The sequence below is a fragment of the Larus michahellis genome, chromosome 3 (genome assembly GCF_964199755.1).
Source record: "Larus michahellis chromosome 3, bLarMic1.1, whole genome shotgun sequence".
NCBI lineage: Eukaryota > Metazoa > Chordata > Aves > Charadriiformes > Laridae > Larus > Larus michahellis.
In genome coordinates this window covers 28409957-28431958 of record NC_133898.1, presented here as the reverse complement: position 1 = coordinate 28431958, position 22002 = coordinate 28409957, and the positions used below count along the sequence as shown (strand labels likewise).

The following is a 22002-nucleotide window of genomic DNA, read 5'->3' as shown; positions in this document are numbered from 1 at the left end:
TAAACCATCATCAGGGAAAAATACAAATCGATCAGTGCCAGCGATATAAAAGAAAGAGCATCCATCTGTCCCGAGTCTCATAAATTCAGTGGTTGTTGCAGGCTTTTTCTCTATCCCACATGTACTTTATTAATAACAGTAACTACCATAAATAATAATAATGCAGAGTAGTTTATTTCAAGATGAATTATCATCTTATTATCTGTTGATCCTCTCCCTTATTTCTTACATCCTGTCTATATTCCTCCTGTAAATGCGGGGGGAGAGCTAGTTTAATTTATTGTTTGAAGTTTATGCCCTTTAATTGGCAACAGTGTGCTATGCCAAGAAAGTTGCCTATGTAGGCTCCCTGAAATATCTGCATACCTTAACTGGCATGTTAAGCTTGTACAAAGGAGGCATAGAATTTACATTCTACTGCATGTTATAAATAAGTAATAAGAACAGATTAGAATTATGCATTTACGCCTACTAGTGAGAGTGAGATGCATAATTCACAAGTGGCAAACCCTTAAGAGGCTTTCGTATTTCACCCCAACTCTCTCCCCCCTCCGATCTCGTGTATGTAGAACATAGTATATTTTTCAGTCCCACTGCTCCACAATTATTTTTTTTTCAGGCTAGACTGTTTTGATTTTATAATCACTACTTCTTTTTCCCTGCAGAAAAGCAACAGACACGATATGTTAGTAGTCATTGTTGGGAATGTATCTGCTTCATGTTACAGTATTGGTGTCATCTTTCTGAATTTTCTTGTGATATTCAGGGACATGACTGTAAGAAGCAGACATTAAATGGCAGTGCTTTCAGAAGATGCCAGAGTAAACTGAAGTCCTCTACCTAACTTACGAAGACAATAAGAACTTGCAACTGAAACTTCCTTACAATTCATAGTTAACGTGACGCACACTGCTCCTCTAGTTGGGTCTCCTGGAGAAGCAGACTGATCTCTATGCCCATTCATGTCCTCAGCTTCTCTGCTGAAGACTGTAAAATAATATCTGTTGTGACCACAATTTATATGATAGCACATGAAGGCCACAGATTTTACAGAGACCGTGGCTTTCCCTGACAGCAGTTCTACCTCTAAGAAGCACTCTGTTACCTGGTGATAAGGGGTAGAAACAAGGAATGATTTTAGTCTAGTTACTTTAATAATTTTTGGTTCTCTGGCTGGAGCACTACAGTGTTGATTAATGTACTGCCCAAAGAGGCATCATGTGGGACAGGCTCTTTGGTGGAAGAAGTCACCTTGTAATTTCCCTCAATTGTTTTGAACTTTGTGTATTTTGTTCCCTTTGTGCTGTGTGCAAATATTTTAAATTATGTTCTGGTGGTAACTACCTCAATCTCTGCCATGAAACTTATCTTCATAGTTAAGCTAAGCCTTGTACCTCTCTTTTTCTGGTAACATTTATTTATTTATTTATTTAATCTTTTGATTTCTTCAGTGTACCTCACTTTATTTTGACTTTTCCTTGACTAGCTTTCTATGTACTGTACTCTCTGCCTGTAAACACAGGAGAAACACTTCAATTATGCATGTATTTTAATTCCCAGTACAATTTAACAGCTTAAAAATTGTTACATGACATTGCAACAATGGTATTAAATCCCAAGAGCCATATCTCAAAAATTCAAAACACATCAGTTGAAATGAAAATAATACTTTTACCCTAACTTTTAAGAATAGCAAAAGATGCCACAATTATTTTGATATGTAGGAGAGCATTCTTATCCTTAAGCTGATGAAAAGGCTAGCATGCCAGCTCATGAGAATATGTAAACATTCTTGTCATGTAAACATGTAAATATTCTTGTCAATTGGATTAAATTATTGTTCTTTGATCAGAAAACAAATGACTAACAATATTAAAATTAAACGATCAGAAATAGCTCCAAAGTTGAAGTCAGTATGGAATTCAACTTTCAAAAGGAAGCCAACGTGGTTACCATGGTAACTTTTGGTAACCATGGCTGGTAAATGGTACCAACATGGGTTACTTTTCACTATTGATAATTTCCTTCATTTTCTACATTTCTCCTAGAACAGACTGTGGAAATTTTCACCACTTATGCATCCTCTGTATGAACTCACCCAGTCTAGCCAGTGATCCTGGAAAGGTAAGCAATGAGGACCCAGAAGCTTTTAAAAGCCATATTCTCTATAATAACCTTTTCCACTAACAGAGGGGATGCAAAGCTATTCACCACTGTCCTAACAAGAAAGCTTTCAAGTGTTGGCAGAGCTGTCTTAGCTACCCCTACTATCTCTTCAGCACTGACTCCAACTCTAATTTACACCAACTAGAAAAACTTTAAACTCCCCTAAGACGTTTGTATAAAATTTTATATATTTATGCCCCTCTGGTGATGGTAACCATGTATACTCACTGAAAGAGCATAGAAACTTACTGATTGAATTGATAAAACCAGAACTTAGAATTTGAAATTGCTAACGATATGTTCCCACAGACAGAACACAGGCAGTTTATTGTCACCAATATAAATTTCACTCTTTCCCACTTGACCACTTATTCTCTTACATGTGCAGACCTTGCGCAGCACCACTCCTCACCAGAATGATTGAACCGGACCATTCTTAAATTAGAAACCCAGATGCTTATTTACATGTAGCCATAAACATACTCAGATATGCAGATAAAGAAATCAAGATATGCATACCATAAATGTGTCTCTGTAATAAAGGAACATGGTATATCCAAAGCAGCCATCACAGAAACAATAATGGTGTTCATCATGCAACTTTCCATTCATCTTAAGACAATAAATCTAAGCCTTACTTAAAGCACACTAATCTGATGTTGTTCTTACATGTTTAGTTTTATGTTCACTTCAATATATTTTCCCATGCACTAGTTAGTTTCCTGGTAACACATCACTTAATTGTGTCACTACTGATACAAAAAATATATATGAATAAGAAAGAAAGAAAAAAGAGAAAACCCCCAGCAGCTTTTGAAGTTCAACTACAATTTATGTAAAATGCTTCAATCAGAAATAGATTGTCATAAAAATACAATATTTCATGGAAGACTACTGGAAAGCATGATGGAGTTCAGTACCGACTAAAAGGCTATTAAGTTTTATGTAAACAATTTAGGCAATCAGTGTAGAAACCTAGGTTGGATTTCTGGCAGTAATTCAACAGGAAAGGAAGTATCCTGAATGGCTTTCATGCTTTTTGTGATATGATGTATGCCTTGCATGTTTTCACATAAGTTAGGAGGACAGGAAAACAGACTCTGAAAATACAGGAATCCTCCTCCAATCATACAAACCACCAAATATTTTAAAAATCAAACTTATATCCAACTATTTTATGGCCTTGTAACACTCATGCTTGTGTTGTTCACACACAAGACAAGACTTGTGAAAGATGAAAAATACTCAGGAAGATCTGGATTTCCAGTAACAGAAAAAGACATCAATTGGTGAAGCAGTTTAGAAATGCAAGTTGCAAGGAAGTTGCTCAGATTTATTGAAATAACAAGTCTGAAACATACGCAAACATCAAAGATTCCCCTTTTCATAAGTTTCTCTCATTATAGCTTTCTGTTTTTTCAATAAATACAATGATGAAAATATTTAAGTAATGGTGAATAGCTCAACACCCTGTGGCCATGCATGGAAAAGGGGAACCCCCGGTTGGGAATCCTCTGGAAGTATTACTGTTGTGTTAACTGCCTGTATATTGTCACCATTTATTAATATTCCACTAGGGTTAAAGGAAGGTTGGGACATATCGGGTATAGAAAGAAGGGTCTGTGTCTAGTGCAAGCCAAACAGGAACGCATGTATTGCTCAGTCAGAATAATTATCAACGCTGATAAACCAACACAATTTGTAATAGCAGCATGGAAGAAAATATCTATCTTAAATTAAATATACATCAAGTGTTTGGCAGTTCAGGAGACCAAATGGTCCTAAATGAGTAAGGAGAAATATGAGTGTGTTTTCTAGGGCATAAGGAAAATCTCAGAGAGAAGATTCATTATGCAGCTTGCAATATCAAGAAGGCTGCCGCACTCTTTCCAAGCCTATTAAGTTAGAGCTAAGTGAGGTAGGTCCACATGAATGGATATCAAGAGATTCAAACAGAAGCAGCAGTTTCGCCTTAGTCCATCTGTGCAAGAGGTCCCACATCTTTATTTACATGGGCCCAGCATCACCTGAAACTAAGCACAAATCATTCACCAAGCATTTCAAAATGATCCTGTCAAAAAAATAAATATCTCGGGAAGGTGGAGATGCCTTTCTTTATCTACAAACATATAGTTTATAAGTTGGACATAAAAACCTGCACAGTTTCTGGTGTTTTCTAAAGCACTGAAGAAAAGTGTGATTGAATGAAATCTTGACTTAAACTATAAGCTTATGCACGTGTTTTATCAGCAAAATTAAAACCAGAACAGAACCCACCACTTTGCCTTACGAGTTTCAGGCAAACCACAATTACCAGAAATACTCCTACAAAAAGTATTTCAGGCTATGAGCACAACATGACCAAGAAAGCATATTCTAGTTCTTATAAATCTAAGGAGACCTCTAAATGTTTAATAGCTAACAATGGTCACCATGCACCAGCTGCTCACAAAGAGAAACTATATCACTTGACAGGGCCCTATATGGAGTTCTCACTAATGAAAGACAAAATGCAGAGAAAAAGATTATGCCCTTCAGAAATTACAGAGGAAGGCAGACAAGTTGCATAAGATTGGGCCAGTTTGCCCAAGAGAAGTTCACACAGGCAACATTACAACTGATCTCAGAAAGTGGCAAAATAAGAATCTAACTGCAGCGGTGATGTGTTCGAGAAGACCTGCAAATCCACATGACAGTGCAGAACACCTCCAAGATGATAATGTGTGGACAGTAAGCTCTGCTGCTTGCCAAAAAAAAAAAAAAAAAAAACCCACCACAAACAAATGAACCAACAAAAAGGTTGTATTTAAATTTTACAAATTGAGGTCAACGAACACTTGATTTAAATCTGTCCTCAGTACACAGTGTCTTTAGAAGAGATCTCAACATCTTTAAGTCTGCTGATCAATCTAGATATCTGTGAAGGAGAAAATAAAGAACTAGAACCCTATATATGTCTAAATCTGACAACTAATTTTGAAGTAAGATCAAGGGACAAAATAATCTGGCAGTTTTACATTTTTTTAGTGGTTTTAATTCTTGTCATGGAATTCAGACAAGACTGAAAATCAATGTTTTTCTTCTCTTTGTTTAAAAAAAAGAGCCCAGAGACAAAATATTTCCTATGCTGCCAGAAGGGAAAGGAGAAAAAAAGAACTCTCCCTGATCTACAGCTATTAGCTCTGGAGAAGCTATTTGCTCCAGTTGGTGTTGGTACGTACAGAAGATTGGGAGGTAACAAGCACTCTCATTTTATAATTTGTGTTGCATTTTAATTTTTAGAAAGCATACTCAAGCAACCTGAGAGCTCAGCAATTCCAGCAGGGTTAGCGTGAGTTCTCTCCTGGCTTGCTGTGTTACCCAAATCTGATCAAAGGACAAGGACTCCAGAAGCTTGTCCAGCTGTGGTTTTATAATGACACCATTAGGTTTTGCTCTATAATCAAGGTCCCTAAAAGTCTGTGTAGCTTCAGGCTTAATATCTGCGACAAGGTTAACTGAAATCTGCAGCAAGGATAACTACTTTAGCAGATTGTATCAGCAGGAAATATTTAAACACTATTTAAAAGGATTTTAAATAAGCAGATTTTATTTAACACTGCACTAATGCACTGCAATAGGAAATGATACAACAGAGCTGCTACAAATAAACATAATGCTTTTACCCTTACCCCACCCTCCCTCCCTTCTAAATTCCCCAGATCTGTATTATTAAATCCAATGAGAGCACCAGATCTTTCTGTCTGAAACTGAAATACAGGAATGCCAGGCTCAGACAGCCCATTTGCCCTTTGGTTTTGTGCCTGCTGAATCTGCATTCCGGGTCTGTGGAATTCATTACGATAGTACCGGTCACTGGCAATGTCAGGGTTGCCAATTCAGGTGTATCAAATGTGCTTTCTTATACGCCTACAATTTTTAGAGGAATGCAGCTTCTCCTGTAAGACTGGTGTACTCTGCCCTCTAGTGCTAGGTGCACCAACATATATTTACTTCAATGCATAGTCAGGCAAGAATAAAGCCTGAAGCAGCAGGTGTTCTTTATATGCCATCCTGGAAAACACGTTAGTTCCTGTATTCCTTATCAGCTGGATATGTTGCTAAACCAAACATAAGGGGTGGGCTTGGAACTGTAGTGTGGTATTGAAAGACCCTAAAATAACAAAGAGACAGTGGGGCATATCTCATTGGGTCGCATCTAAGACATTTCAGATAACCAATTCTAACTGTGAAGAGATGAAGACTAACTTTTCATTGCTCACAATGGTGTTAAACAAGTCTCTGCTTCACAAAAACATGAGGAATTTTGACATTCAGTTATAACATACATAAATCTAGCACTAACACTGTATTGGATGGCAAATTGCTCTTTCCAGAACACCCTAGTGAAAGAACAGACTGGGTTCATTTGGTATTTATATGTATTTCCCTGCAACCTGGAAGATGGGGAATAAACTCGTACCAGAGGACTACAGAATTTTTCTATTGTTTGTCCTTTAAGGCAAAAGCTGCCTGTCATCTTTAAGCAGAACCTAAAACAAAGGAACACAAATCCTTAGGGTTGAAAACTGGTGGTTTTTAAACATGGTTATAACTAAAACTGTATGAAAAGTAACCATGAGAACTACATCTCAAACCTAACATTGTAAGTATTTTCTTCTCAGTGATTCAGCTTCTTGCAGTGATACATCTTATGGCAATTACCCCCTACGTACAATTCTGTGGATGTTCTTGTTCACATTCTTTCACTTGGCAATTAGTACAATATTGATATTATGATGGATTTTGCTTTTATTATCTTGATCTACCATTTAAAACAAGCAGTAGTCATCACATGGATAAAAAGGACAAAAAACTGACATTTTTTCACTAAAATGTAATAACTGTGCATGGCTGTGCATAGTGTGTACTGTAATTACCACTGGTTTACAGCAACATATAAAAAAATACAGATAATAATTTGCGGTTCTCCCATTTTTTAAAGTTAGGATATGCTAAGCCCTGTTTGCACAGATGTCAAACATCTGCCTCTTCCTCACAGGAAAACAAGGCCCCCATTCTATCCCATTTTGTAGGTGTTGTAGGATCAGCCTTTCCACGCTCAGGTCAAATAACAATTTGAATAAGCCAAAGCTTAGTTCATGCTTTTAGACAAAATTGTGAAGGCAGCTCTTTCTCACCATTTCCAAGGTTCTCCTTAATATTTTGCCCAGAAACCTGGTGCAAAGCAGCCTGTCACAGTTTTTTAAACTCTTGGGGATGTAATTTAGGATAACTCTAATCGTTTACCTCAGTTCAGCGTCTGCCCTTGTAACATGGTTGACAGGATCTCTTTCCTGAAAAACTGGAAACACTTCTTTGTGGTTGACAGAGAAAAATAAGTTTCATACAGCTGAGTCTTAATAAGAATATCTTCCTTTTAAAGATTCATGATGAGAACCATTAGATTCTGATAGGGAAATTATACGAACACAATTTGTTAACATTGTCAAGTATCTAGCGCTGCAGAAAATGCAGACGTACATTCTCAATGCCAAGCCCAGTGCAAAGACAAATTTATACATTTTGTTTACTAAAGATATCTACAAAGTCATTTTCCTTTGTAAACATGTTAGGTAACAAACACCTTTTCTTAGTCCATCAAATGCTCAGCATTTAAGATTACAGGAATATTTTGCTCTCATCTTTTTTTTCTAAAGTTTCTTCACAACAGTAAGGTTTCCACCAAAACAAAACTTGGGTCACATCTGATCATTACTGTCCCTGCTTACACTATACCTTTCTGCAATTATTAGACCACCTTTCTGCCGGTGATATTGGCATCACCAGCTCAGGCCACTGCAGTTGCATACTTTTCAGTCTAAAACCCACCCTGTTTTCATTTTCATCTAAGGCAGGTGGTAAATTTTTGAGACTAATTTAAAGAAAAGAGAAGAAAAGCACAAATACCTTGCCTAAATTTAAAAATATGAAAAAAGAATCACATTAAGAAATCTCCACATTGCAAAGTAGAAGCTTCAGTTTTGCCTGTGAGTGTTTGGATAAGCGAGAAAAGCATATTTTCCTCTCCACAGGAAAAATCAACTCAAATTTTCCTAAAATCAAAAGCCTTTGTAAGATCAGTGTGTATATGTTAAGAGTTTTGCAGAAAACCGTACCAGCTTCTCCATCTCCTCACAGCTGCTAGTCATCTCCACAGAACAGTAAGATGGGCAGGTCTGGTGAGCAGAACCCTCCCTATCGTGATTGCTTTCCTGAGCTGCAGCTGTTGGTCTCGGTTACAGGAGCTTCTGCACTTTCACAGAGAGGAACTGAAAGCGTGAATACAGGGACATGGATTCACATAGCCTCAATTCCACTTGGGATCCTGGACTGAGTATTTCCTCTTGGCTTGTCCCTACCCAATGGAGCGATTAGGCTTTCACTGTCATTCAGGATGTGAAGTAGCACCCAGATTGCATGAGGAAGTAGTACCACGTAAGGCAAATGCATAAAGGTTGAAAGCAGAAAAATCACAGTTAACAAAGGTGTTGCGGTACAGGGGTAGCGTCATTTCAGTGCTTTATTACTCACAACACAGAAACTGAATTTGTCAATATGGGGAAAATATTTAAAGGTACTAATGGATGATGGATCCTTAATGGGTCCCCTTTTTCAATGTGGCAAAGCGTGCATTTGCCATATGTGCTTTTAAAGGGTTTCCTTTTTAATTACAGCTCAACCCCTAGAGGAAACAAATACTTGAATTCTCATAAAAATCAATGAGTATTTCAAGCCCTCAACAACTGTCAAGATCAGAAACTAAGTTAACAATATATTTGCAATTATGGTATTGAGAAAACAAATCCCTCCTCGAGTTATGGATTAATTAGTATGGGCCTAAACCGATTGCACTTCCAATGGTCTGAAGTGAAAGTCAGTGAAATACTAATTTTTAGACAGAATTGATGCCTTCCGAAAAATAAAGGTTTTAAAAAAACATTTCAATAGATACAGCACTTAAAAAAAAAAAAGCACAGAGAGAATCTGTGACTTTCTGGTATAGACTGCTGGTTAGGAGCTCAGTCATACAGTTATTAAATTAGGAAAATCATTTTGGTGAATGAATAGGAAACAGATGTCAGAGACAATGAGCTTTGTCTCTCTGTTTAGGGTCAATAACATATTATGTTGAAGCAATAAGTCACCAACATCACTAGCATAAATGCTAAAAGAAAAAGGACAATAATATAGGAAAAGCCAAAAAGGTAGGAGAGAGACATGTATAACACTGTAAAGTCAAAAGCTGCAACTTTTTACTGTAAAACCATAACCCTTGGGAAAAAAAGATTATGTTATACCTCTTTTACCTCTAGCCTACAACAAAGAAAACCTTGGGCTCTGAAAGGAAGCAAAAACAAGTCAAATTCAAGATATAGGCAGATAAGCAAGATCTTGAATAAACCTGATTCAGAATGACTAGGATTTCTAGTGACCCAAATCCTAGCCTGCTGGCTCAGATTGCCTCTTCCCCCTCAGACAGTGAGAAACTGGCAGCTAAATAAAACGTATCCAAAGTAAACAGACTGATCTCCACACCATGTTCAAAATGATAGGCAAGAGTGGCTCTTGTGCAGTACTGCACAGAACAACACAATCTGATTCACTAGCCTTCTCTTTTGAATAAGCTTCTCTGTTCTTTTTATATCTTGGTCTGCCTAAAAAAATTAATTTAAATCAAAGTTAGGAAATGCTCAATAGGACCACACGTATAAAAATTTCTAAAAAAAAAAAAAATAGAAAAATATAAATAAATAATTTCTAAATAAAAGCAACAAGAGCTTCTCTAGGATGCTTATGAACCTGATGACTTTTCCTTGATTGGCTTTGGTGAATGTACTCTGATGTATCATTCAACATTTAGAGGTAGAACATGAGGAATCAAGTCCCAACGCTTTTTAATTTATCCTTTTCTATATTTTCAAAAAACAATTACAAAAGTTACTTGACCAAAATTTCTATCAGTAAGCATTCATTCTGGCTATGAGTCAGAAAGCAATCACACATGAATCTAAAACCAACCCGACAAAATACATTATGGTGAACATTTCCTCAAACGTTTTACATTGTTTGTCTATTTATAACCAGGTTGCAGATGAACACATCAGTAAAACTACCTGTGATGAACTTTCAGTAACAATTTTAATAAGATTGGAAGCACAACTATTTGCACTTCAAAATTCTTAAGAATGGTGTTATGGTATGGCAATAAGAGATTAATGGAGATCTTGCAAAAAAAGATAAATGGCACTACAAGAATACCAGAAAACTGGGGGGGATGGGGAAGAAATTAATTGAACCTATACTTTTGATAAATATTTATTTTTTTGCAGAAGAAAAATGCACACTAGTTTGAGCTGTCATTATGCTAACCCATATCCTATTTTTCATATTATTAGTAATACATAATGTGGTAGTTTATATTCAAAAATAAAACCAGAATGTATATACCTCATGTATTTATCCAGAAATACACTAAGGTTACTATGGTGATGAAAAATCCATTACCTTTGAATACAGAATGAAAAAGTTTGACTTAAAGTGTGCACTATTTATTACAGCGATCATCAACAGCCTTCAGGAGGTTCTCTAACTGGATTCATTTTTCAGTGTCAAAACTGACCCACCACACCAGTAGCTTATGGCCTGTGCAAGGCAACGAAATATGAACTATATGAATTTTTAAATATGTTTTATACTAACTCCAGATGCAGAAATGGCTTTGAATTTTAAAGCCTTACATTAAAAAGAAAGTAGGGTCTTGATACCCTTTTTCCCCTGAGTTGTCTGATATTAAATGCTTTACTTTTACTTGTACCTACTACCATAAAAAATTCTGATGGGTCTAGAATAGTGCTTATGTTGTGCTTTTAGCTCAATAGTTTGTTTTTTATTTTGGGGTTTTTGGTTGTTGTTGTTTGAATAATCTCGGAACAAATAACTTGGATATTTCCTTAAACTACACCAATTACATTAAAATAGGAAGTCAGATTACCATGCTTCACTGTACTGCCAAATAACAGTCATTTAGCTTCTATGTAATAGTTTAAAAGTACTGATATAATTTGTTTATTGACATATTGCATAAGCGTTATCAGAAGAAAATGGATTATTAGTTTATGCTTTTAACAACTGAATTAAACATGGGCTATTCAGGAAAGCAACACAGGGCCTCTCTAATTAAGAATATCTAAGGAAGACAGTAGGAAAAACTATTAAACCTGTACATCATATCTTGCCTTCAACAGCTTACAGTTTACTTGTTTTGAGAGCTGGACGCTATGAGATCAAAAAGATGACTCAGGTCCTGTGAAAGAGGACAACACAGCACAAGATTTAGCTACACCATGGCAACATTAATTTCTGAGTCCCAACAGAGAGTTCTATAAAGGATTCTTTAAAGAATGGAACCCATCAGGGTTTAAAGTGCATCTGGCCCATTTTAAATTAATTTTTCTTTTCCTCTGAAATAAGAAGGGGCCAGTCATATAATTATTCATAGCAACTATGAGATACCCATCTGACGTGCTCAGAACTCACCTTTTGCAACATATTTGGTTCCATTTCCAAAGTAAATTGGTACTCCGTTCATATACAAAGTATATTGTATAATAATACCATTTGGTGTTTTTGGTGGAGTCCAACTCATGAGCAAGAACGTGGGAAAGGATATTGCTGTGGGTGGTTGCACATCTTCAGGGGCTGGTGAAAAAATGTGTAACATATTACATTTCCACAAATAATAAATAATTTCAGTGAGAAGCTACCACTAGAATGATTTTTGGTAAAGTTGAAATTTCAAAATAGATTTTATGCTTGCAACATACCAGCATTTTGAGAACTCTTCTATTACATGTGAGGGTTCCTAGCCAAACAGAAACTTCTACGAAAGACAAGGATATACTCCTTGCTTTTTAGGAGAATATTTATGCTTATATAACTTTATCTTTCCAGCTTGATAACAATGAGCAAGGGGAGGGGTACAAGATTTTAGTGCAGTCCTTTTTCTAACACAAATTATTTTCTCTTCACGCTTTTTATTCCTAACTACAAAGTGATCACTCTTTGTAATCACAAATGCAGATGCTGTATTCTTAGGCACCACCCATTATTTCAGATTTTTCAAAATTCAATACATTTAGCAATGTTTGTTTAGCATAGATTTTATGCATATAATATACTGGAAATTGGCAATGGATAATAATTTAATAGCCAAGTTCTCTCACCGTTCCAATAAGTTATACACTAGAAGCACAAGCAATCCCGCTGAATATTGCAAGGGGAGCAGAACTTGGGCCTTAGTCTGGGAGGAATATCGTGTAATTTACAAGCTCTGTGCTAGCAATTTAAAACAATAACTAGCAGTGGCTGGCAATGTGCAAACAATATAAAGTAATGAATGTTTCAATAGGGAAACAGGGATAGCTGGAGGGTATGTTATGGTGTCTGTCTTCTGTATCATCAATTTATTGTTACTAAGAGCATGCAACAAGAGCATCCAAAAATAGAAACTCCAGACATTGACTTTTTGTTCAATTCTTCTGAGGGATAAAACACATGTTCCCCATGGCTTTATTTGATCTCTGAGAAAAAAAAAATTAAAATCTATTCTTGCCTAAACCTTCCCAATATGACAGTACATCTGAAATCAGTGGATGTTTTGCTCAAACACATGTAAGAATTCCTGCTTTATTCACTAAGATGAGAAAGTAAGACATAAACAATTTATTTTTTAATTACTATAACACACCAAAAAGAAATAAACAATTTTGTATTTCATGTTTACGTCACTGTTCGGCTGTCAGAGGCTACACCCGTTCATGGATAATGCCACCAGACAAACTCAGTCAGTTTATTTAGAACTTCCAAGAGGCGATAATTAGGTTTTGATTTGATTGGTGTTGCTGGCAGTTGCTAATACATTCACATCAAAATGCTGTTCCAGCAATGTTAGACTGCAATCTTCAGGACTGTCCTCATCAGGACAACACCTTGCCTGACCACCTCCTTCGGCAGCAGTTCAACAATCTAGCATTCTTTTAATCATTATGGTTGTAATTCACGTAACTTTATGCTAAAATTTTATTCGTTTTGTTGGTAATGTATTACTATCTAGTTTACATGAGAAGATTAAACAAAGAACTGTGAGAAGGAGGGAATTCTGAAAACTACTCCATACCATGGAAGATTAACTACTGTACTAGAAATACACGTCAAAGTCTTCATTATTCTACTGGTGTAAATTTGGAGTAACTGATAATTATGACTGGATTAACATGGCTTTAGGATGGTAGAACCAGATGTGGAACTTTATGTTTAATTGAGAATGGAGTTAGATACGTCACAGATATTTTGGGAGCATTTGCTCCAGTAATTGATGTGTATTACTTATCAGCCTAGTCTCTAAAGTCAGAAATGGTGTGTATTTTCTCTTTCTTCCTGCTCTTGTTCCTAATGTAAGCACAGAAAACATTAACTTACGCTCACAACCTGTAAGTTTGAGCACAATAACATCTAAAAGTGTTTAGAAAAGAAAGGAAAATCTGAGCAGTGATTAATAAATAACTCAATTGGCATTTGGAGGCTTCATCACACTGAAATAATTGTTGCCTATTGCTCATGTTTAGCAGTTAAAAGAAACCATGGAAATCAACCGTTTGATTCTCAATTTCATACTGTGCCATACAATCAATTCTTTTTAGTCAGACTGTCTCTAGATTTACTTCTGAGCCATAGTAAAATGAGGAAGCTTTCATTAATCTTTCAGATGCTTCATATTAATGACAAGGCTCTTGCATGAACAATGTAACAGCAATTAAAAAGCCCATTAATCTGCATTACAGCTATTAAAGATGCATGTCATTAAAGGGTATGGAGTTTGATTCATTTTCGCACCCCCCCAAAAAATGGAGCAATTATGGTCTGGCAATGCACTTTGTCATCAAATTAGGTTGGGGTTTTCCAGCAAATGGCTTTGCAGCATTTAGCTCTTCTCCTGTTTTATTATTCATGACTGAAATGTGGAAGTCAAGACCTTTGAAATTACTTTACCTTCTTGTGGAGTGGAGATGTTCAATGCATGCAAGCTCTCAGTACAGCCAGCCAAAGTGCAAGCAGTTAGGGTTACAGCATAGTTTGTGAAGGGATGCAAGCCTGTCAATATGCCTGCAACAGAAGAAAGCAAGGTGTTATGCATGTATAGTGTACAGACAGATTACATACATACACAGGCAAAAGTGAAAAATTAAAGTTTTCTGTTACAGGTGGAAAAGAAAAATGATTTTAAGGTTTCATTCCTATTATGCCATGACTTAAATTTTGCAAAATAAATTAAGAGTGAATGGTATTTTATTCCATTCTTAATACTAACAATGCAGCTAAGTTATTTTAGTTACGTTTACTGTAACAGATACTACTTCAAGACCAAGGTGTCTATTTTAATATAACAATGACAATAAAGGAGGTTTTTTTCTTAGTCCCTGCCTCACAAACTTTTGTCAGTTATTAATTTTGTTTTTCCAAAGAATTTTCACTGTCTCCCAGAACAAAATTTTTTAATGCCTCCTCTCCAATGTTGCCCCTATTCATCCATAAACTGAAATCTCTTTTCTGTATGAAACATCCCACTTGTGTTCCATTACTTCAGTGGCAGCATATAGAACATATATTTGCTATACTACTACAGTAACATAACTCAGGTGACACAGTACCCAAGGGTTTTACAAGAAAAAAAGACCTGTAATCTTATGCTTTTTCAGGCCCTGCTGAGGGGGCCCTCAAGTTGCTAGATTCCCACATATCGACCAGCTACTTGTCATAGCAAATGCAACAAATCACTGCTTACCACTTCAGGAAGTTACACTGTATTTTTAACTGCATTATACAGGACTACATGGAAAAAAATGTGGTTTACAGTCATTTTCAGAAACATCAGCAGTTCCTATTTCAAGTCCAACAATATAGTAATATAAAATGAAAATGCAGTAGTAATTAAAAGCAGGCCACTTCATGTCACATATTATTTCAAACCATGTTCTCACCTTGGCTCTCACTGCTTTTAGTAAAATCAATGCGGTGTGTCATTAGGAAAAAAAAAATATATGTAGCAAACTATGTTGTTTCAGAACCATCTGACATCAGGATTTTTGCATAGCAGCTTCAAAAACAACAGTACCTCAGAGTACCATAATTCTTGGCCAAACTTCCTATAGTACAATAAGATTGCAAACCCCCACAGCATGACATATACCGAAAGAGGTAGAAGAAATTAGTCCTTATAATTACATCTCATTAAGCGTATGCAACATAACTTTGGATTTCATTAAAGAATGTCTTTTTTTCCCCACATAAACCCTTTAAACTCACAAAAAGGCTCTGGAGAATTTGATGCTGGAAATTAACAGTTACAGCATAAATATATTATTTTCTGAGTGGGGCAATCAAAATAAGTCTGTGAATGTTTATATTGTGTTTACCAAATAGGTGTGTTCACATGGAATAGATGAGATTAGCTTTCACTGAATTAGTAATGTTTGTGTCTTTCCTTGTAATTACTCCAAAATCTTCAAAGGTTGGCATTGCAATCATCTTTCTACTTGAATTCTCTGAGGTCCAGTTCTACTTGTACACACAAAGAGATATTCATAAGTAATCACATTCATTTCAGAGTGGTGTTAAACTAAAACCAGTTGATCAGAATCCACATGCTCTGGTTCATAGTTTTGATTTTGCGAATCACCAGTTAACAGAGGAAAGCTGTACTGCCATCTTACTATCTAATGTAAATGCAACAGGAAAGAAAAAGAACATTGTGTCAGCCACCACTCAAGCAAATGTGCCTGCAATCTTCCTTGATGGAAGGCAAATATTTTTAAGAGAATTTAAAAAAGCAGAAAATCGGAAATAATGATGTTTTAAAGCATTACTATCCCTGTAAAGCAGGAATATTGGAATCCACAGTAAATTCTTTAGCAGAGAAATTTCATCAGTCAAAAAAAAAAATTCTTTTTTGCATAAGACTTAGTACAAAGAAATTATTTCCTGATCAAAGAGGGTTAAACATAGTACATATAAAAGGTACTATTGGAATTACCTTCAGCAAATAAACACATGCAGAAACCAAATCCTCTAACTGTGACATTTGCAAGTCCTCGGTTAAGAGGAGCATGGTAAAGTGTATATGCCACCTCTCTATTCACTCTGCTGTGCTTTAGGAAGCAATTTAGTTTTATTTGTACATTTAGCACTTGTAGCGTTCTTTTCTTATGAAGCAGTGAATTAATGCTCCTTGCATTTCCTGATGGAAGACATTCTGTGGGGTCACCAATGGCTTCAGGCACTGAGATCTGCAGTAGCACGTATCCAGAAAGATGCCTGTAGCTGTAGATGGTTTGCATTGGGCTGTTTGGTTTACTTTGACAAAGTAGAAAGGTTTCATATAAAGTACCCGCAGCGCAACAGAGTGTACATTGCATAGGTAGGCTTGTGAAGGGCAATGAGAATTTGAAAAAAACAACCCAAATAAACCCTTTTGCAACAGGAGGTTTTGTTAAAAAAATTATTCAGCAAAGGCAGCAATTTAAATAATTTGCTCGTTTCCTACATAATGTTTTTCCTTCACGTGTGCTCGTGCACTATTTCATTTCAACAAAGAAACAGATGTGCTGCATAGGTAGGCAATAGCAAGTGCACAGATTTTATTTACATACTTCAGCAAACTACTTTTTTCTCAGCTGCCAACCTATCTGTTTGGCCAGCATCCACTGTAATCTGTTCTCCTTCATTATGTTAATCTGTGGGCGGAAAGATTTCTGTCATCTTCAAATCGCTTGTACAGCAATGGTAAACACCTTGGCCTGTCTGTAATTGGACAGGTGTCTGCATTGGTGTCACCCGGCTTTTAATTCAATTAAAGAACTGGCTGCTCTGCTCTCATTACCCACTCATTTCCTCTGCACTTTTAGTCAGTCAGTGAAATTTACACTCAGTGCCTGACTATCTTAGAGTACAAAGTCAGCAGTCCCATAGCAAAGATCATCACTGATACACGTGAATTAATTTATAGCACAGCAAAATAACTATTGAAATAAAAAACAGCCTATGATCCAATGAAGTTGGCTGAAGCTTTAAAAAACTTTCCCTAACTCCTCAATTATCACACTCTCAGACTGGCATCTCTTGTCTGTACCCAATAATTGCTGATCTGATAAGAGTCCATCAGGCTTTCCAAGACAGGATGCTAACAAAGCAAAATTTGGCCACAAACACACTTGCATATATTCTATTAATGTTCACAAGAGACAGGTAGATAAATTGTCACTTTGATCAGGAGACAGAATTAGAGGCACCATCAATATTTAAGAAGAGGGTCAGCCTCTCACATTTGGGATATGAGTCCCATTCATTCAGCCTGCCACTACAGAGCAGCTGAACACATCTAGACTTAAAATTTACATCATAGACTACGTTCCAAGCCTTAAAATCCACATGGGGAATCAGAGACGATAAATCATTCTAACACACCACTCCTATCTGCCCACTCAAAGAACCTTTGGAAATAAATTAAAGTTCTAACACAGACATTTTGACACAGTGACCCCATGAAACTGAATAATGTCATTTGTTAAATATGAATGTAAAGTTAACAGTCTAAAAGAGTGATCTGGAATCACACCTAGAACATTAAGCCCACTTTATATGCAAAACTAGTATTTAATTTTCTATACTTTTATTTAAATGATCTTTAATTATTTGCAATATTTAAAGTTGAAGTTTAGAGTTGTGTCAGAGAAAACGCTAGGTTCGCTTTTGCAGATAAGGGACAAAAACATTGACATGGACAGTAGAAAAGGGTCAACAATGAATTTATGGTAAAAATGGATGTGTGGACTAGTCAGAGTCAGTTGCATCTTTATATCCACTCCATTTATCATTCTAATGCACACAGTATGTAAGATTAAATACCCAGCTTCTTCCTTTCACTTCTCCGTAAACCAGACATTTCTTTTGTTCAGTACATCCAAAAGGGAGGTCTCGTACATTTACGTAGCTCAGACAGATCCCACAGTATTCTGGCAGATTTTGAGTGGAAAAGTAGTACTTTCCATCACGGAAAATAATTGTTTTACCACTAAGGTATCAGGGCTAATATTCTGTTCACAAACACTGAAAAATTGATTCAAAGGCAATGACAGTATTTCAGTAATTTCCTCATCCAGTTAAAAGACTTTTATGAGAACAGCTGCTTCACTGTTCCAATCTGTCATACTGCTTTTTCAAAAAGTTGCTTCAAAACGCCACCAGGTCTTGATGAAAAGACACACTTGCTTATGGTAACTTACAGAGCTTTTACTCTGCAAAATGAATTAGTTAAACAAATATAAATTGAGGTGAGCTTTTTGAAATACATTTATTGAAGGATCCGTCCCATAAAAACAAAACTAAACCCACTCGCCCCACACACACACAACTCACACAAAAAAGCTGTTTAATCTTATGGATGTAACACAAAGCTCCTCACTTCCACAAAAAAACGCACTCAGCTAAGACAGTGGAAGAGGAAAATTTTGCAAGGCTAGTTCAATTTAATTTTTTTTTACAGGTAAATTTAGCTAATGTTAATGATAACCAGGTACTAGTTCCATATGCAGCCTGAAAACTCAGCTATTCTACTGATTAAGATTCCCAAAGTCAACCACAGAGCTTACCCACACAAACTCCATTTGTTTCACAAGCTGAGTGTATTTTTTGCCAAAGGGACTTTTCCTTGCCAGATTTTTTCATTGTTTCCTCCCTGACACTCTACTTCATAGGGACCTATTTTGAAATACACATATAGCAACCAAAACAACACTTGACATTATAGATTTACCTTATTTCTTAAGCTCTTAAAAAAAAAAAAATAACTACCAAATCTCCCCTCCCCAAACCTAAAGACTATTTAGCCAACTTGAATGCCTGAGGTCGTACAGCATCTGTCTAACAAAGTCACTTGTGTGTCGAGATGCATCATTGCCACAGTACACTTAATCACAGTCCACTGACCAGAAAAGGAAGTCCCCAACTGACTTTGTGTTTTCGACAGATTGTATCAAAACTGTTTAAGTACAAGCGTCTTCTATGTATGCATTTCTGGACTGAAAGCCTGGGCGCATCAATCTGTCGCATACATCTGCATTTTTAAAGCATCTTCTACCTTAAGTATAGCATGAATTATAAATTTTTGAAGAATTCTAGAACAAGAGGGCACTTGTTCCAACTCTTTGGCTTTTAAGAACAAAAAAAGGTTTACTTTGGTTATTGGATTTCTGTGGCTTGGAAGACCCTTTTCCCAACAGAAAAATTTCATAACAAACCATACACAAGCTTGACTGGCTTTGAAGACGCAGTTCAGATTGCAGTGGTTCAAGGAAGCCTGTTACATTCCCCATAGCACAGGGCAGCTCTTTAGTTGCTTTAATTTGCAGAAAACCTTACCCAGTTGTCCAGTTTTGCACCAAGAGTTCTCTAATATCTATCACTATGTTACTCTTGATCCTTCCAAATAACTTTGCCATTGTTAATTTTCTACAGGATGACTAATTTTAAAAGTTTGTAGAGAAAAAAAAGAAAAACTGTTAAGGTTTTTGCAAAATTTTTTGAGTATGTCTACAAAAAAAGTTAATAATCCATTCTATCCTCACAAACATTAAGAATTTGATTTCTTGTTATTATTAAAAGTATTAGTATGTAGCTAAGAGTTGATGTAATTTTGATAAAACGTTCAGGTTTATTTAATCAGACAATTTACATTTCATATGAATAAATTTATACAACAGCATTGGATTGTAAACAAGATTCATTTAGGTCTAAACTCAATCAAGTTAGAAACTTAATATTGCAGAATATTAATATTATCTATTATTTAAAGTGCATATATTGAAAACCATGCTGCTGGTCTGCTAAAGCCAGCTAAATGAAAGGAGATACGAACCTACATTCTGCCAGTCTGACTTAGAGTCGTCAGGAGCTCAAGCCCTACCTGACAACTCGTGGAAACCTAAAGGGCGTAGACAGATCTATTGGCTACCCTATGTTGCATTAGCTGTCGCAGTCAAACAGGGATCTGAGCAGGGGCTGAGGTGCAGCTTCTGGTATACTGCAGCTGCTCCCAGCGAGAGAGAGTGCGCATCCTTACGGGTGAGAGACAGAGAGACTAAACCTCCTTAAGACACCCACGGGGACAAAACAGGCCAACAACTGCACTGCAGCCCTGGTCATTACATGGGTCTCAGTACATGACACCCCCTTCATGTGGGAAGGATGCATACAGCCTTCCACATCTCTCACACTGTGCCATGGCACTGTAAAGCGTATACCACTGTTGTTCTGGCTACGGGAAATATTTAGATGTTTTCTGTCATCTGTCTGTGCTTCCAACCAAAGATCACTTCTACAAAATGAGTTTACCTGAAAATGACAACCATCCTTGTATTTAAGCTTGGTTCAAGCACCTGATGAAGCAGCTCTTGAAAACCTTATCTTCAATAGTGTTTCAGCTTTTATTACTCTAAACGTTCTATCATATTTTAGTTGCAAGCAAATATAACATAAATATACCAAACCTGGTTAATACGTTGTGACTCATAAAAGGTTGTATCTTCATAAAAGGTTTTATAACATTAGAAATTTGTCACAACTTGGAGTATAGATTTGGCAGTCCTCCTAGTGCTCTGGCCCGATACATATTTACATGAGTTGGTTTGCAATCCTTTTCTGCAAATTTACAAAAATCTCATTAACTGCAGCATAGCACTGTTTTGAGTGTAAAATATTTGCACAAACCAAGAGCTTTCAAGTAATTTCAAGTGCATGAAAGTAATAGCCAAGTAATTCATTAACAGGTTCACACGGCAAGCTGCCTGGCTGTGGTAAATGGCTCACAGACCCCACGTAGCTCCAAGTAACCCGAAGAAAATGACATTTTCTAAGAGCCGCCACAGACAGCAAACTCCCATTTTAGGCTCACCCTGTCTGTACGGGCACTCCCCGGCCTGTGAGGCGGCTATCCTGGGCTCCCAGCCTGCGGGGAGCAGCTGGCCCTCACTGCCCGCCCCCCATTGCCCCAGGCCTTGCGGGGCCCGGAGCCAGAGGTACTGCAGGGCCCGGCCCTGGGGCTAACCCCCGCAGGCCCCATGGCTCCCAAACACCCATCGGAGGCGACGGTCAGGGCGCAGAGGCCAGTGGCAGCGTCGCAGGCTGCTTTTGTCTCGGGCCGGGCAGAGCTCTCCCTGAGAGGGAGAACCTCTCAGCCGGCAGCCGTTCTCTGAGCAGGGGCGGTTGCCAGTCAGGCAGTGAGCTCGCCCCAGCCCTGCGGCCCCGCCGGTGAGCCCAGGCCTATCAGTCACTGGCAGGAGGTCCCATCTCCTCCTCCGAGGGACTCCCTAGCTAGAGTGCTTTCAAAGCTGAGGCGCAGCCGAGCCACTTTGATTAGCCATATTAAATCATTAAATTAACTTTTCCTGAGATATTCATCTGCCGAGCATAAAAGACTAAAAGGTGAAAAGTAATTATAAACACATGTCAAGGGAAGGAGGGAACATTCAGGGCATTCAGAGGGGAAGCCGTCGACAACAATTTTCTCATTATCACGTGTGCAGTCAGAACTTCAGCACTTGGCTATTGCGGCAATGTCACAGGCAGGAGGAACTGCAAGAAACATACAAAATTAATAGAGGAGTCTGTAATAGGAATACCAAACGTTTGTGTATCCTTTTGCAGGACATTTTATTTGAATATTATTTGCAACTTTTGCTGGCC

General features: G+C 37.1%; 1 protein-coding gene across 4 annotated transcripts in view; it reads right to left on the bottom strand.

The window, feature by feature from the left end:
* USH2A (usherin) overlaps window positions 1-22002 on the bottom strand; it is a 394302-nt gene that overhangs the window by 204170 nt on the left and 168130 nt on the right. For all 4 annotated transcript variants that reach the window (XM_074579436.1, XM_074579435.1, XM_074579437.1 and 1 more), the window contains 2 exons: window positions 14257-14370; window positions 11746-11907 (listed from right to left, as the gene is read on the bottom strand). In XM_074579436.1, the coding sequence (XP_074435537.1) occupies window positions 11746-11907; window positions 14257-14370 (276 nt within the window). The remainder of the gene's footprint in view (window positions 1-11745; window positions 11908-14256; window positions 14371-22002) is intronic.